The following is a 14,709-nucleotide window of genomic DNA, read 5'->3' as shown; positions in this document are numbered from 1 at the left end:
TATGTTAAATGTTTTGTATTCTCTTTTTCATGTGAAATTGCCGTTTAACACATTTCTGGTCAAACGTGTAAATACCGCCCCATTTTGTTTTATGTGCTATGGCCGTTTTCTTTTGTTTGATGTTTAATGGCATTTTTGTTAGTGTTTAATGTGTAATGACCGTTTCTTCTTGTTTTATGTGCAATTGCTATTTCCGCCTGTTTTATTTACATTGGCCGTTCTCTCTTGTTTTGAGCGTAATGGCCGTTTCCTATATTGTTTTAATTGTAATTGTCGTTTCCTCTTGTTTTAACTGTAATTGTCGTTTCCTCTTGTTTTAACTGTAATTGTCGTTTCCTTTTGTTTTAACTGTAGGTGTCGTTTCCTCTTGTTTTAACTGTAAGTGTCGTTTCCTCTTGTTTTAACTGTAATTGCCGTTTCCTCTTGTTTTAACTGTAATTGTCGTTTCCTCTTGTTATAACTGTAAGTGTCGTTTCGTCTTGCTTTAACTGTGATTATTCGTTCTCTCTTGTTTTAAGCGTAATGGCCGTTTCCTATAGTGTTTTAATTGTAATAACCGTTTCCTATTGTTTTAATTGTAATAACCGTTTCCTCTTGTTTTAACTGTAATTGCCGTTTCCTCTTGTTTTAACTGTAATTGTCGTTTCCTCTTGATTTAACTGTAGTTGTCGTTTCCTCTTTTTTTTAACTGTAATTCTTTTCCTCTTGATTTAACTGTAGTTGTCGTTTCCTCTTGTTTTAACTGTAATTGCCCTTTTCTCTTGTTTTAACTGTAATTGCCGTTTCCTCTTGTGTTAACTGTAATAGCCGTTTCCTCTTGTTTTAACTGTAATTGTCGTTTCCTCTTGTTTTAACTGTAGTTGTCGTTTCCTCTTGTTTTAACTGTAAGTGTCGTTTCCTCTTGTTTTAACTGTAAGTGTCGTTTCCTCTTGCTTACCTGTGATTATTCGTTTCTATTTGAAATACATTGACATTGAGAATTTTGTGAAATATTATAGGTATATGGTAAGTATTGATATGATCACCCATTCGTTTTGATTTATATAAAAAGAAATTGAGAATGTGTCCCAATGGACACAGATGATGTCCCTGCTTGCATACAATATTACAATGGGACTTTCCTCGAGAACTATAAAAGTGACGCTTGCCAAATTTGTACTTTATTTGAGTTTTTCTGTCATAAGCAATAAGGTTTTATAATGTTTGGATGAGAAAAATTCCACTTACAGAACTGAAAATACTGTTTTTGCAATTTTTCCATTGATAAACGATCTCAACTCGATAATGGTTGAAGTAACGCCACAAATATGCAACTTGATAGTTGTCTGGTTGTAATTAGCATTGTGTATAAGTTTCATAACATTTAGGTGAGTCAACTAAAGTTAGAGAACGGAATGAAAAATTTTGCGTTTTTTTTCATTTATAAAGGGGAATACCTCCAGAATGATAAGAGTGACGACATCAAAATTCAAACTTGATCTGTATTTTGTGATAATAAGCATTGTGTGTAAATGTCATACATTATTTGAGGCAAACTAACATTTTGTAAGTAAGAGAACGGAATCTAAATATTTTTTTTTTTTCATTTATAAAGGGGCAACACTCTAGAACAGTTATAACAAGCACTGAATATATGTTTCATAATATTAAGTACAGGCAAACTCAGGTTACAGAACGGAAACCAATTTTGGGAAGTACGGATGGACGGAACACTTAATGCCCCCTCCATTAGGGCATAAACAAAATTCAGTCATACGTATTTAAGTTTATTGGAAAGTATAAGTTAATATGACAAACTACAATAGTATATAATATCTACAGTATAAACTACGTACTTGTTCCACTTCAAAAAGTAAGAAATTGTTTGGTTTATTGAGGCTGTAGTATTAAACATGTGAAAGTTCAATCTTCTATTAAGAATATAAACACATTATCATGCCTTACTTTTTTTGAAGACTCCTTAAAAGACAATATACTATTAATTTGTTTTGCTTTGATGATTTCTTAGAATGTGTCAAAATAAATAAACAATTCAGTTATTTTCAGCTACGTGTCTACTAGTATTGAAATCTCATTTAAATCATTATTCAGAAATATGACCAAATGGAATAAATTATTTTGGTAAATATATAGATCTTAAATACATGTACTATACATTAAAAAAGAAGATGTAGTATGATTGCCAATGAGACAACTCTCCACAAGATATCAAAATGAAACAAACATTAACAACTATAGGTCACCGTACGGCCTTGAACAATGAGCAAAGCCCGCACACATGTACTTTATTTATAAGATTTTAGTGCCTTTTGTTTCTTTTGAGGTAAAAATATACAAAACTTTAAAATCTTAACTTTTTCACCTTTAGATACAGTAAATCATTTAAACGTGTATAAACATATTCTAAAAAAAAAATAAACACTATGCAATAAATATATACATGTATATACATCTATTGGTCTAAAATACATTAAAATTATCAAAGCCTTTCATCTATAATTGATACAGATAACATTTAGCAAAAATATATAACTGGCTAATATAATACATAAACATGATTTATTATTCTAAATTAACAGATTATATTCAAATATTCTGATTTATTCATTTGGAATTTTTAAATTTATGAAAAAAATTATAGTAGATTAACAAAATTATACGAACTTCAAGGAAAACTCAAAACCGAAAATTCTTAAAAAATATTTATCAGAACATTATCTTTATTTCCTTTTCTTTCTTCTTTTTTGTTGTTTATTTATTTAAATTTTTATTTAAATTTCTACAAATTTCTATTCTCAAATAATATAATTTAGAATATCTGTTTGTATGTTAAAATATTTTTTTTTATATTTGCATCATCCATAATTTTTCTGTCCTTCTTTTGTACATTCTACTTCGTTATATTTCTTTTTAAATGCATAATAAATACCTATAGAAATGTGTAAGTATATTAAGTAGCTACAACTGATATAATGTTTTTTTTTAAATGAAATTACTAAAACTATCCTTACAGATATATATATAATACATGTTGTACTACTAACAATAACAAGATATACCTCTACTAGAAATCATTATGAAAACTTAAATCAAGTAGTACATGTATCTGTTTTAGGCCTTATATGGGTAGCTGAACATGAAGCATTTTTTAAAATGCTTTATCATTGATATAACATGAATATAAAAAAAAATGCAATTTACCAGTATTACATAACAAAGGACTACATAATGACAGTTGGATCTAAGCTTAAAAATAAAACTACATTGTTATCATGATGATAAAATGTAAGTCAGATAGAACTACTTTTTCTCTCATGTTGACCAGTTATTGTAACCTACTTCTTCAGGTTAAAAATGATGCCATTACTTATAATCATGGAGATATGATTTGATTGATTGGTGTTTAACACCACTGTCAGCACTATTGATCCCAGTACTTATAGTCATGGAGATATGATTTGATTGACTGGTGTTTAACACTACTTTCAGCATTATTGATACAAGTACTTATAGGCATAAAGATATGATTTGATTGATTAGTTTTTAACGCCACTTTCAGCACTATTGACACTAGTACTTATAGTCATGGAGATATGTTTTGATTGATTGGTTTTTAACGCTACTTTCAACATTATTGATACTAGTACTTATAGTCATGGAGATATGATTTGATTGATTAGTTTTTAACGCCACTTTCAGCCCTATTGATACTAGTACTTATAGTCATGGAGATATGATTTGATTGATTGGTGTTTATCATATACTTAGCATTGATATGATAGCTTTTGCATATGTGTAATGAGCGGAAGTACTCAAGCCATAATTTCCCACCCGGGCTGATAACCCATATCATGTGCATCTCGTGCACAAAACCCATAATAGTGCCTCTCGTGCAAGTTACTTCCGGTGTTTCCGGTATCGGTTGTTTACTTTTCCACTGTGACGTCAGATGTTTTTTATGACGACGTCACAATTTACGGGAACTTTTATGGGGATAGTTTAGTACTTGCTAACTAAAGCAATTGACAATTATGAATCATTTTATAGTACAACAAACATGGATTAGTAATGATCATATTTTCAATGTTTCAAAATGGGTACACGACAACTCGTACTTTCGGCAAGTCGTACTCAACCAACTCGTAACCTATTTTTACCAACTCGTAACCATGTTTTATTTGATATTATTTATCAAGTTTATATGCATAGTTATTGTAACTTTCTTTCGTATATCATTATATAGCAAAATACAAATAAGTTAGTGATGCTGTTGTACAATTATAGTATATTTGATTCATAATTTATTTTCTTTATAAAGTTTTTGACTGTTTTAGTTATTGCATTTGTTTATTTGCCTTACATAAAACTATTGTCGGAAGTATGATAAAGTGATTAATACATGGCCTTTTCCATATCAGCCTGGGTATCATCCCTCGGCCCATATCAGCACCTCGACTCCGTCTCGGGCTAATATTGGGGTCTCGAGATGATACCCAGGCTGATATGGAAAAGGCCATGTACAAAAATGTATTAATCTCTATTTAACACCACTTTCAGCACTATTGATACTGGTACTTATAGTCATGGAGATATGATTTGATTGATTGGTGTTTATCACTAATTTCTGCAGAATTGATACTATTACTTATAGTCATGGAGATATGGTTTGATTGATTGGTGATTAACGCCACCTTCATCACTATTGATACTAGAACTTATAATCATGTAGATATGATTTGATTGATTGGTATTTAACGCAACTTTCAGTACTATTGATCACATTACTTATAGTCATGAAGATATGATCTGATTTGATTGGTGTTTAACGCCACCTTCAGCACTATTGATACCAGAACTTATAATAATGGAGATATGATTTGATTGATTGGTATTTAACGCCACTTTCAGTACTATTGATTACAGTACTTATAGTCATAGAGATATGATTTGATTGATCGGTGTTTAACGCCACTTTCAGCAATTTTGATACTAGTATTTAAAGTCATGGCAATACATGTATGAATTCAGATGTAAAACTTAAAAAAGACAGTACTAGTGTGAACTTTCTACTTTTCATGTTCAATCTATTAAGTATTTATATATATATATATATATATTTGTGTATTTCAATAATGTTTCAATAATTTTTAATACCACTAGGTTTTATTGATCATGTTGATAACAAGTCAATTTGAAATTTGCATTCGGGTTTAAAATTTTTACAATTTTACAATATTATAGAACTATTTTTTCCAAGAGATTATAATGAGGACATTCACAAAGACATTGTTTTTCCATTTTCAAATTTATCCAACATAACCATGATAACCTTTGTTATTGTCTATATAATTGGTTTTTTTTTGCATATATGGATATATGGATATATCCATCCATTCAAAAAAAACCAAATTGGTATATATGCTTAAAAAGAGATTTATTAATATAGACAGCAACCTAACAATACAATTAAGAAAAAAAAAAAAAAAACAAAACAGCTAAAGGTGAATGGAAGTACAATGTATTGACTAGTGCCAATACTTCAAACTATAAACTATTTTCAGCTATACATGCTATATGACATGTATGAGGGATTTGAATAAATGAAATTTAATGTATGAACACATGGAACATGTCCAAATTCTAACAATAAAAAAAAAAATCCTTTGCCACTTTCACTGGAATTGATCATTTTGACATGAAAGTTGATTTAATCCTTTTCCCTTTAACAATGATTCTATTTCTATATGTCCTTTCTCCTGTGCTACATTGAGAGAATTTTTACCTTTAAAGTCACACTTATTGACATCAGCTGAATGTTGTAACAGTTCTTTAACAACATCAACATGTCCTTCCTGACTTGCTATATAAAGTGAGGAACATCCATCATCATCACAAAGATCAATATCAACATCATCACACTGAAGAAGTACACGTACAACCTCTATCCTGTTGTTGTAACAAGCCATCTGTAATGGTGGGATGCCATCATTCATACATTTATTGACATCAGCTGAATGTTGTAACAGTACTTTAACAACATCAACATGTCCTTCCTGACTTGCTATATAAAGTGAGGAACCTCCATCATCAGCACAAAGATCAATATCAACATCATCACACTGAAGCAGTACACGTACAACCTCTATCCTGTTGTAGTAACAAGCAATCTGTAATGGTGGGGTGCCATCATTCCTACACTTATTGACATCAGCTGAATGTTGTAACAGTTCTTTAACAACATTAACATGTCCTTCCTGACTTGCTTTATACAGAGGTGATGCATCATTATTCTTACACTTATTGACATCAGCTGAATGTTGTATCAGTTCTTTAACAACATCAACATGTCCATTCTGACTTGCTATATAAAGTGAGGAACATCCATCATCATCACAAAGATCAATATCAACATCATCACACTGAAGAAGTACACGTACAACCTCTATCATGTTGTTGTAACAAGCAGTCTGTAATGGTGAGGTGCCATCATTCATACATTTATTGACATCAGCTGAATGTTGTAACAGTTCTTTAACAACATCAACATGTCCTTCCTGACTTGCTATATTCAGAGGTGATACATCATTATTGTCACACTTATTGACATCAGCTGAATGTTGCAACAGTTCTTTAACAACATGAACATGTCCAATCTGACTTGCTATATACAGAGGTGATGCATCATTATTGTTACACTTATTGACATCAGCTGAATGTTGCAACAGTTCTTTAACAACATGAACATGTCCAATCTGACTTGCTATATACAGAGGTGATGCATCATTATTGTTACACTTATTGACATCAGCTGAATATTGTAACAGTTCTTTAACAACCTCAACATGTCCATTCTGACTTGCTATATACAGAGGTGATGCACCATTATTGTTACACTTATTGACATCAGCTGAATGTAGTAACAGTTCTTTAACAACATTAACATGTCCTTCCTGACTTGCCCATAATAAAGGGAAGTTACCATCCTCTCTACAATAATTAACATCACTATTCCCACTGATCAACCATTTAACAAGTTCAATAGTACCCATATAACAACTACCACTTAGTGCTATATCTTTCATGTAAATATCTTTAGTAGAAACAAGTTCTTCCTGTTTTGATAGATCAAGTTGGTTTAAACGTGTTATAAAGTTTTCTGTAAATGTAGTAGAATTCATGTTTCTGTTCTGACATACACTGTATACATAACCGTTCTCCCAGTCTTTCAGTAACCTGTCTATATAACTATTTATATAATTATCAGGTATTCTTATTACAAACTCTATTTCTGTGCCCATGTTATCTGTTATTTGCCAAAGAAATCTTTCTCTAATAAAACCAGTATCAGCATGATTAATAAAAATCTGTAACATCTTCTCCCCAAAGTACTTAGCTAGGAAATCAAACAACTTATCATGGATTATTTTGTATGTGTTATCCTCCTTGACCACATAGGTACCTTCAAGTGTTTCCAGGGATTTCTTTAAACGTTTGATAGATGTTCCTTTATTCAGTTCACATTCTTCTAGTAAATCTTCTATGACTGCTCCGATCTTCTTAACTTTTGGTGACAAGTTTTCTTCTGTTAATGTGTTGTTAAACATCACACAAAGGACTAAGCTACAATACTGCATCTTACCAGCATCACTTTCTCTGTACATTTGTACAACTTGATCTTTGAAAACTTCAAAAGGATTGCTAAAAAAAGAGGTAATGCTTACATTCTTTTGGAGGTTCTGTCTATGATATAAGCTACATAAAAGTGGGAAAAAGTCATATTTTTCTGACAATTTCTTTACTTCATCAGTATTTTCCTTAAAGTACACTTCAGCTAAAGCATATTTTTCAGCAGCACTAAGTCTGAATTCTTGTGAACTTAAATCGACGTTACACATTTTGAAAATAGAGAGATGGCTAAATAGTTCATCTTTGTAAACCTCCAATCTACATGTAGATATAATTTTACAACATTTGTCTTCCAGAAGAGATATTATATGATCAAGTCTTTGTTTCCAGTCAGTGTAAATTTGTTGATTAAGAGTATATCTCCCACAGACATCATCAAAGACAAACAATGTTTTCCGCCCATGTTTAAACCATTTTCCAATATCTTCAGGTTTACTACATGGAATTACAGTATAGCCATGTTTCTTCATTATTAGGGCAATGTGCTTAGAAAGAAAACTTTTTCCAGTGCCAGAATTTCCAACCAGAGTTACTGAACTTTGTGTCAAAACTTTTTGCATTACATGTTTCTCTGCTTCAGTACTAACAAACTGTTGATCATCCTTTTTCCACTGTTCCAAGCGTTTTTCGAACTGCTCTGTAAAATATATATGAAATTCAATAAATAAACTATATATATTTAAAGTTCAAATTTCAAGGTGTAATAACACAACAATAAAGTATGTTTCTTCTATGCAAGGAAATGTGGTTTGAAATTAATTTAAAGTTAAATGGTAAAATTTCTTTGCATAAATCATACTGTTAAATGCCAGCTAAACAAAGACTAATAGGGGAATATCAGTGGTGGTATTACCCTTAAGTGAAAAACTCTATTGTAACAAATATGTTATTATTGATCATTGTTGTGTCATTTTTCATGCTTTGTAGTAACTTCTATGTGTTCACGCTACATGTACTATGTTTGTTTATAGTTTTGGTAATAAAATTATTAAGAGTCTACTGTCTAGTTTATTATTCCAAAGCACTTATTTTCAGAGTCAGAGTTTCAGATCTCTTAAATGACCTGAAAATGAACTGTGACATGCAAATTATTTGAATTCTATCTTTTAGTGAACATACGAATAGTATAAAAGAAGTTGATAAATACAAACTAGAAAACTTTCACCGCTTGCACATTTTTTTGTGTCATAGATACAAATGATGAATACTGATACCAAAAAAAGCGAATCATTTTCTTTTACGTTTAATTTCATGTTACAAGCAACCCTTAAAATTGAGTGCTAACAACATTTCTGTTGTATTAATCTAAAAATCATTCCATTGTGAAATGGCGGACAACAGATAGTTTGAAATTTGAAAGGAAAACAAAAGTTTTGTTGGCCCCAAATATCAACTAATGACATCATATTCTATCTTTATTTAATATTATAATTGTCTTTTTTGTTAGTAGTTAGTGGCTTTTTTAACTAGCTGTCAGTACTCTCAGATCGGTACTTGATGTCTTTTAAAAAACTCTTTTTGATGTTTGGATGTACAAGTACCCAGCCTCGTCCACTTGTATTTGTATTTTGATCCATCTGATGAGTTAAGCCTTTTTCAAAAGTTTTTTAAAGTTCATTCTTATGTTGTACTATTATAACACTGTCCCAGGTTAGGGGTAGGGTTGGGATCCCGCTAACATGTTTAACCCTGCCACATTCTGTTTGTATGTGCCTGTCCCGAGTCAGGAGCATGTTATTCAGTGGTTGTTGTTTGTTGCTGTGTTACATATTTGTTTTTTGTTAATTTTTTTGTACATAAACTATGCTGTTAGTTTTCTCGTTTGAATTGTTTTACATTGTCATTTCGGGGCCTTTTATGGCTGACTATGCAGTATGGGCTTTGCATTTGTGTGTCATTTGGTCTCTTGTGGAGAGTTGTCTCATTGGCAATCATACCACATCTTCTTTTTTATATTTTTTAAAAATTATTTGATAATTGATCAGTAGCTTAACTCCTCTTTCAGCACTTTTTGATATTTCGTGGTGGTCAGGTTTTATTATTGGAGGAAACTGGAGTGCTCGGAGAGAAAAAATTGACCTTCAACAGGAAAACTGACAATCCTAGTCAATTTAGACATGTTAGATTCGAGTTCAGCACATCTGCCACGTTTAAGGTTCAAACTTACAACCTTAGTTTTGACAGGCTAGTTATACAGTACTTGAACTACTTAGACCACTTATCCACCGAGGCCCTTTTTTTTAATTTCCAAGAACTTTGAATATTTACATAATTTGGTATTATTCTTGAAAATTAAGGCCAACAAATGAATTGTTACACCAGAAAATAAGGCAGAATTTCAAGTAATACTTAAGAAGCAAATTAAAAAACTGAAAATGGCAGCCAACAGATAATTTTGACACTCAGAACCAATTTAGAATAGCACAATATACTTGTTTATCACTTAAATGGTATCTTGAATGATGTTCCTCAAAATTTTGTATTTATAATATAAAACTGCATGTCTTCATATAATGTACAACAATTGAACAATTTGTTTGTATCTATCTTTGAGCAATACTTTTGGAATAATTGCATTTAAAAAAAGTTTATAGATGGACAGACAAAGTGAAAAGTAAAAAGCACATGTATCCTCGATACGAGCCCTTATCAATCAAAACATATATTTCCAGTTATATGTTCTGAAGATGCCTTGTTATAGAATTAAGTGACGTTCCAATGTTCTACATCAATAAACTTACCTCGTATATGTTTAGTAATAACTTCATCGTGATCCATCAGAATATCTAAAAATATAAAAACAACAAACTATGAACATGGTTGTCTCAGATTGAACTTGTTGTCTGTTGTGTTTTGTATTTATCTGGTGAGTTAATAGAAATACGAAGATAAACCCTTTTAACTGATTTTTTTTTTGCTGTACTGTTACATCACTGTACGTCCCAAGTTAGGGGAGGGTTTGACACCGGTACATATGTTTTACCTTGCCACATTATGTATGTTCATGCCCCAAGTCAGAAGCCTGTAATTCAGTGATTGTCATTTTTTGCTATGTATCATATTTAATACGACATTTTATATCAGGCTGTTAGTTGTCTTGTTAGAATTGTTTCATATAAATTTGTCATTCCAGTGCCGTCAATAGCTTACTTTGAGGTATGGATTTTGCTCATTGTTGAAGGCTGTATGGTGACCTATATTTTTACGTCATTTAGTCTCTGGCAGATAGTTTTCTCATTGGCAATCTTACCACATATTCTTTTTTTCCTATTAACAATTATGAATAGGGTTTTCCTTACACCAAAAATACATGGCCTAAAACTAAAATGAGTGCACTGAAATGTCCCACCCATTAAAACGATCATTACTGAATAATTTGTTGACAGTCCTAAGTAATGTCTACGATAACTGCAAATGTAACAATGGACAAGTTCATTTTTAAAGTGGCGGAAGAAGAGGAAGAAAAGGAAGAAGAAGAAGAAGAAGAAGAATAATAAAAATTAAAAACCAATTGTTCAGAGAACAATTGAAGGTCTTTCCACCAGTAAATATCTATTTTGATATTAAAATATTAAAATCAGTCTAAAATGTCAGTTCCTATGGCTTTATGATGTATAGATATGAATTTTAAGCAAAGGTCATAATCTAGAACGTCAAATTTACCTCTGACCTTGACCTCAATTTCAAGGTCACAAACAGAGGATCTCAAATCAAAAGACCCTAGGTCTCTAATATGTATGGTAAATAAGTTATATCACTTTACGCATAATTTTAGATATGATAGGGGCTAAAACTCCTGTTAATTGACTACGCACCCTTTCAACCAAAATTATTAAGTAACGACATGTCGCAACTAACAATTTAGTAAAAATAATTTGTTGATATCTTATAAGGTTAATGAAAATTAGTGAAAATAAGCCAAAATCAAAAATTTAGAATATGACCTTGACCTTTGGCCTTGACCTAATTTTCATTTTTTTGGACCAAGGATCTCTAATCGAAAGACCCTAGGTCTCATATATGTATGGTTAATAAGTTATATCACTTTACACATAATTTTAGATGTGATAGGGGCTAAAACTCCCATTTATTGTCTACGTACCCTTTCAACCAAAATTATTATGTTACGACATGTCGCAACTAACAATTTAGTAAAAATAATTATCGATATCTTATAAAGTTAATGAAAATGAGTGAAAATAAGCCAAAATCAAAATTTAGAATATGACCTTGACCTTTGACCTTGACCTAATTTTCATTTTTTTGGACCAAGGATCTCAAATCAAAAGACCCTAGGTCTCTATCACTTATGGTTTTCCAGTTTAAAATACATTTCAAAATTTCAAATACAAAAGGGGAACTAACTCTCATATGGAATCTCTATACGGCTTCCGTCAAAATGAAACAGAACATCCTGAGGATATAACGAGCAATTTGGTAAAATAAATTTGTCGTAATCTTTTACGGTTGCGAAGGAGAAGTGGCCACAAGAAAAACAGTGTTCGGGGAGATAACTCTTATATGGGAAAGTATTCAGTTAAGCAGAGTTTGTTTCAAAAGCGTATTACCTGTTCGATATCATATTCCAAATATCAAAGCGACATCTTGCGAAACAAAAAAAAACAGCGAAGGAAAAAAATTAGGCGGAAGAAAAAAAAAAAAATAATAATTAAAAACCAATTGTTCAGAGAACAATTGAAGGTCTTTCCACCAGTAAATATCTATTTTGATATTAAAATATTAAAAATCAGTCTAAAATGTCAGTTCCTATGGCTTTATGATGTATAGATATGAATTTTAAGCAAAGGTCATAATCTAGAACGTCAAATTTACCTCTGACCTTGACCTCAATTTCAAGGTCACAAACTGAGGATCTCAAATCAAAAGACCCTAGGTCTCTAATATGTATGGTTAATAAGTTACATCACTTTACGCATAATTTTAGATATGATAGGGGCTAAAACTCCTGTTAATTGACTACACACACTTTCAACCAAAATTATTAAGTAACGACATGTCGCGACTAACAATTTAGTAAAAATAATTTGTTGATATCTTATAAGGTTAATGGAAATTAGTGAAAATAAGCCAAAATCAAAAATTTAGAATATGACCTTGACCTTTGGCCTTGACCTAATTTTCATTTTTTTGGACCAAGGATCTCTAATCAAAAGACCCTAGGTCTCTAATATGTATGGTTAATAAGTTATATCACTTTACACATAATTTTAGATGTGATAGGGGCTAAACCTCCCATTTATTGTCTACGCACCCTTTCAACCAAAATTATTATGTTACGACATGTAGCAACTAACAATTTAGTAAAAATAATTTGTCGATATCTTATAAGGTTAATGAAAATGAGTGAAAATAAGCCAAAATCAAAATTTAAAATATGACCTTGACCTTTGACCTTGACCTAATTTTCATTTTTTTGGACCAAGGATCTCAAATCAAAAGACCCTAGGTCTCTATCACTTATGGTTTTCCAGTTTAAAATACATTTCAAAATTTCAAATACAAAAGGGGAACTAACTCTCATATGGAATCTCTATACGGCTTCGGTCAAAATGAAACAGAACATCCTGAGGATATAACGAGCAATTTGGTAAAATAAATTTGTCGTAATCTTTTACGGTTGCGAAGGAGAAGTGGCCACAAGAAAAACAGTGTTCGGGGAGATAACTCTTATATGGGAAAGTATTCAGTTAAGCAAAGTTGGTTTCAAAAGCGTATTACCTGTTCGATGTCATATTCCAAATATCAAAGCGACATATTGCAAAACAAAAAAACAGCAAAGGAAAAAAATTAGGCGGAAGAAAAAAAAAAAAAATAATAATCAGAAGAAATCCAATAGGTCTTTCCACGGAAAAGTGGAAAGACCTAATAATCAGAAGAAATTCAATAGGTCTTTCCAAGGAAAAGTGGAAAGACCTAATAATAAGAACTGAGCAAAAACAATAGGTCTCCAAACTTTGTTTGGGAGACTTAATTAATGACATCATATTCTATCTTTATTTAATATTATAATTGTCTTTTTTTGTTAGTGGTTAGTGGCTTTGAACTAGCTGTCAGTACTCTCAGATCGGTACTTGATGTCTTTTAAAAAACTCTTTTTGATGTTTGGATGTACAAGTACCCAGCCACGTCCACTTGTATTTGTATTTTGATCCATCTGATGAGTTAAGCCTTTTTCAAAAGTTTTTTAAAGTTCATTCTTATGTAGTACTATTACAACACTGTCCCAGGTTAGGGGTAGGGTTGGGATCCCGCTAACATGTTTAACCTTGCCACATTCTGTTTGTATGTGCCTGTCCCGAGTCAGGAGCATGTTATTCAGTGGTTGTTGTTTTTGCTGTTTTACATATTTGTTTTTCGTTAATTTTTTTGTACATAAACTATGCCGTTAGTTTTCTCGTTTGAATTGTTTTACATTGTCATTTCGGGGCCTTTTATAGCTGACTATGCAGTATGGTCTTTGCATTTGTGTGTCATTTGGTCTCTTGTGGAGAGTTGTCTCATTGGCAATCATACCACATCTTCTTTTTTATATTTTTTTAAAATTATTTGATAATTGATCAGTAGCTTAACTCCTCTTTCAGCACTTTTTGATATTTCGTGGTGGTCAGGTTTTATTATTGGAGGAAACTGGAGTGCTCAGAGAGAAAAAATTGACCTTCAACAGGAAAACTGACAATCCTAGTCAATTTAGACATGTTAGATTAGAGTCCAGCACATCTGCCACGTTTAAGGTTCAAACTTACAACCTTAGTTTTGACAGGCTAGTTATACAGTACTTGAACTACTTAGACCACTTATCCACCGAGGCCCTTTTTTTTAATTTCCAAGAACTTTGAATATTTACATAATTTGGTATTATTCTTGAAAATTAAGGCCAACAAATGAATTGTTACACCAGAAAATAAGGCAGAATTTCAAGTAATACTTAAGAAGCAAATTAAAAAACTGAAAATGGCAGCCAACAGATAATTTTGACACTCAGAACCAATTTAGAATAGCACA

The 14,709-nt window shown here is 31.5% G+C and overlaps 2 protein-coding genes across 3 annotated transcripts in view; both read right to left on the bottom strand.

Annotated features, from left to right (window-relative positions):
- Positions 1–14,709, bottom strand: part of LOC143074149 (uncharacterized) — a 638,429-nt gene that overhangs the window by 235,614 nt on the left and 388,106 nt on the right. The window lies entirely within an intron of this gene.
- Positions 5,484–14,709, bottom strand: part of LOC143076429 (uncharacterized) — a 376,981-nt gene continuing 367,755 nt past the window's right edge. The window contains exons 9-10 of one of the 2 annotated variants that reach the window (XM_076252205.1): positions 10,428–10,472; positions 5,484–8,323 (exon numbers count right to left, since the gene is read on the bottom strand). In XM_076252205.1, the coding sequence (XP_076108320.1) occupies positions 5,673–8,323; positions 10,428–10,472 (2,696 nt within the window). In that variant the 3' untranslated portion in view covers positions 5,484–5,672. The remainder of the gene's footprint in view (positions 8,324–10,427; positions 10,473–14,709) is intronic. The other variant, XM_076252206.1, reaches the window with a different exon arrangement.

The sequence above is a fragment of the Mytilus galloprovincialis genome, chromosome 5, assembly GCF_965363235.1.
Source record: "Mytilus galloprovincialis chromosome 5, xbMytGall1.hap1.1, whole genome shotgun sequence".
Lineage (NCBI taxonomy): Eukaryota > Metazoa > Mollusca > Bivalvia > Mytilida > Mytilidae > Mytilus > Mytilus galloprovincialis.
This window is presented reverse-complemented; position numbering and strand designations above follow the sequence as displayed.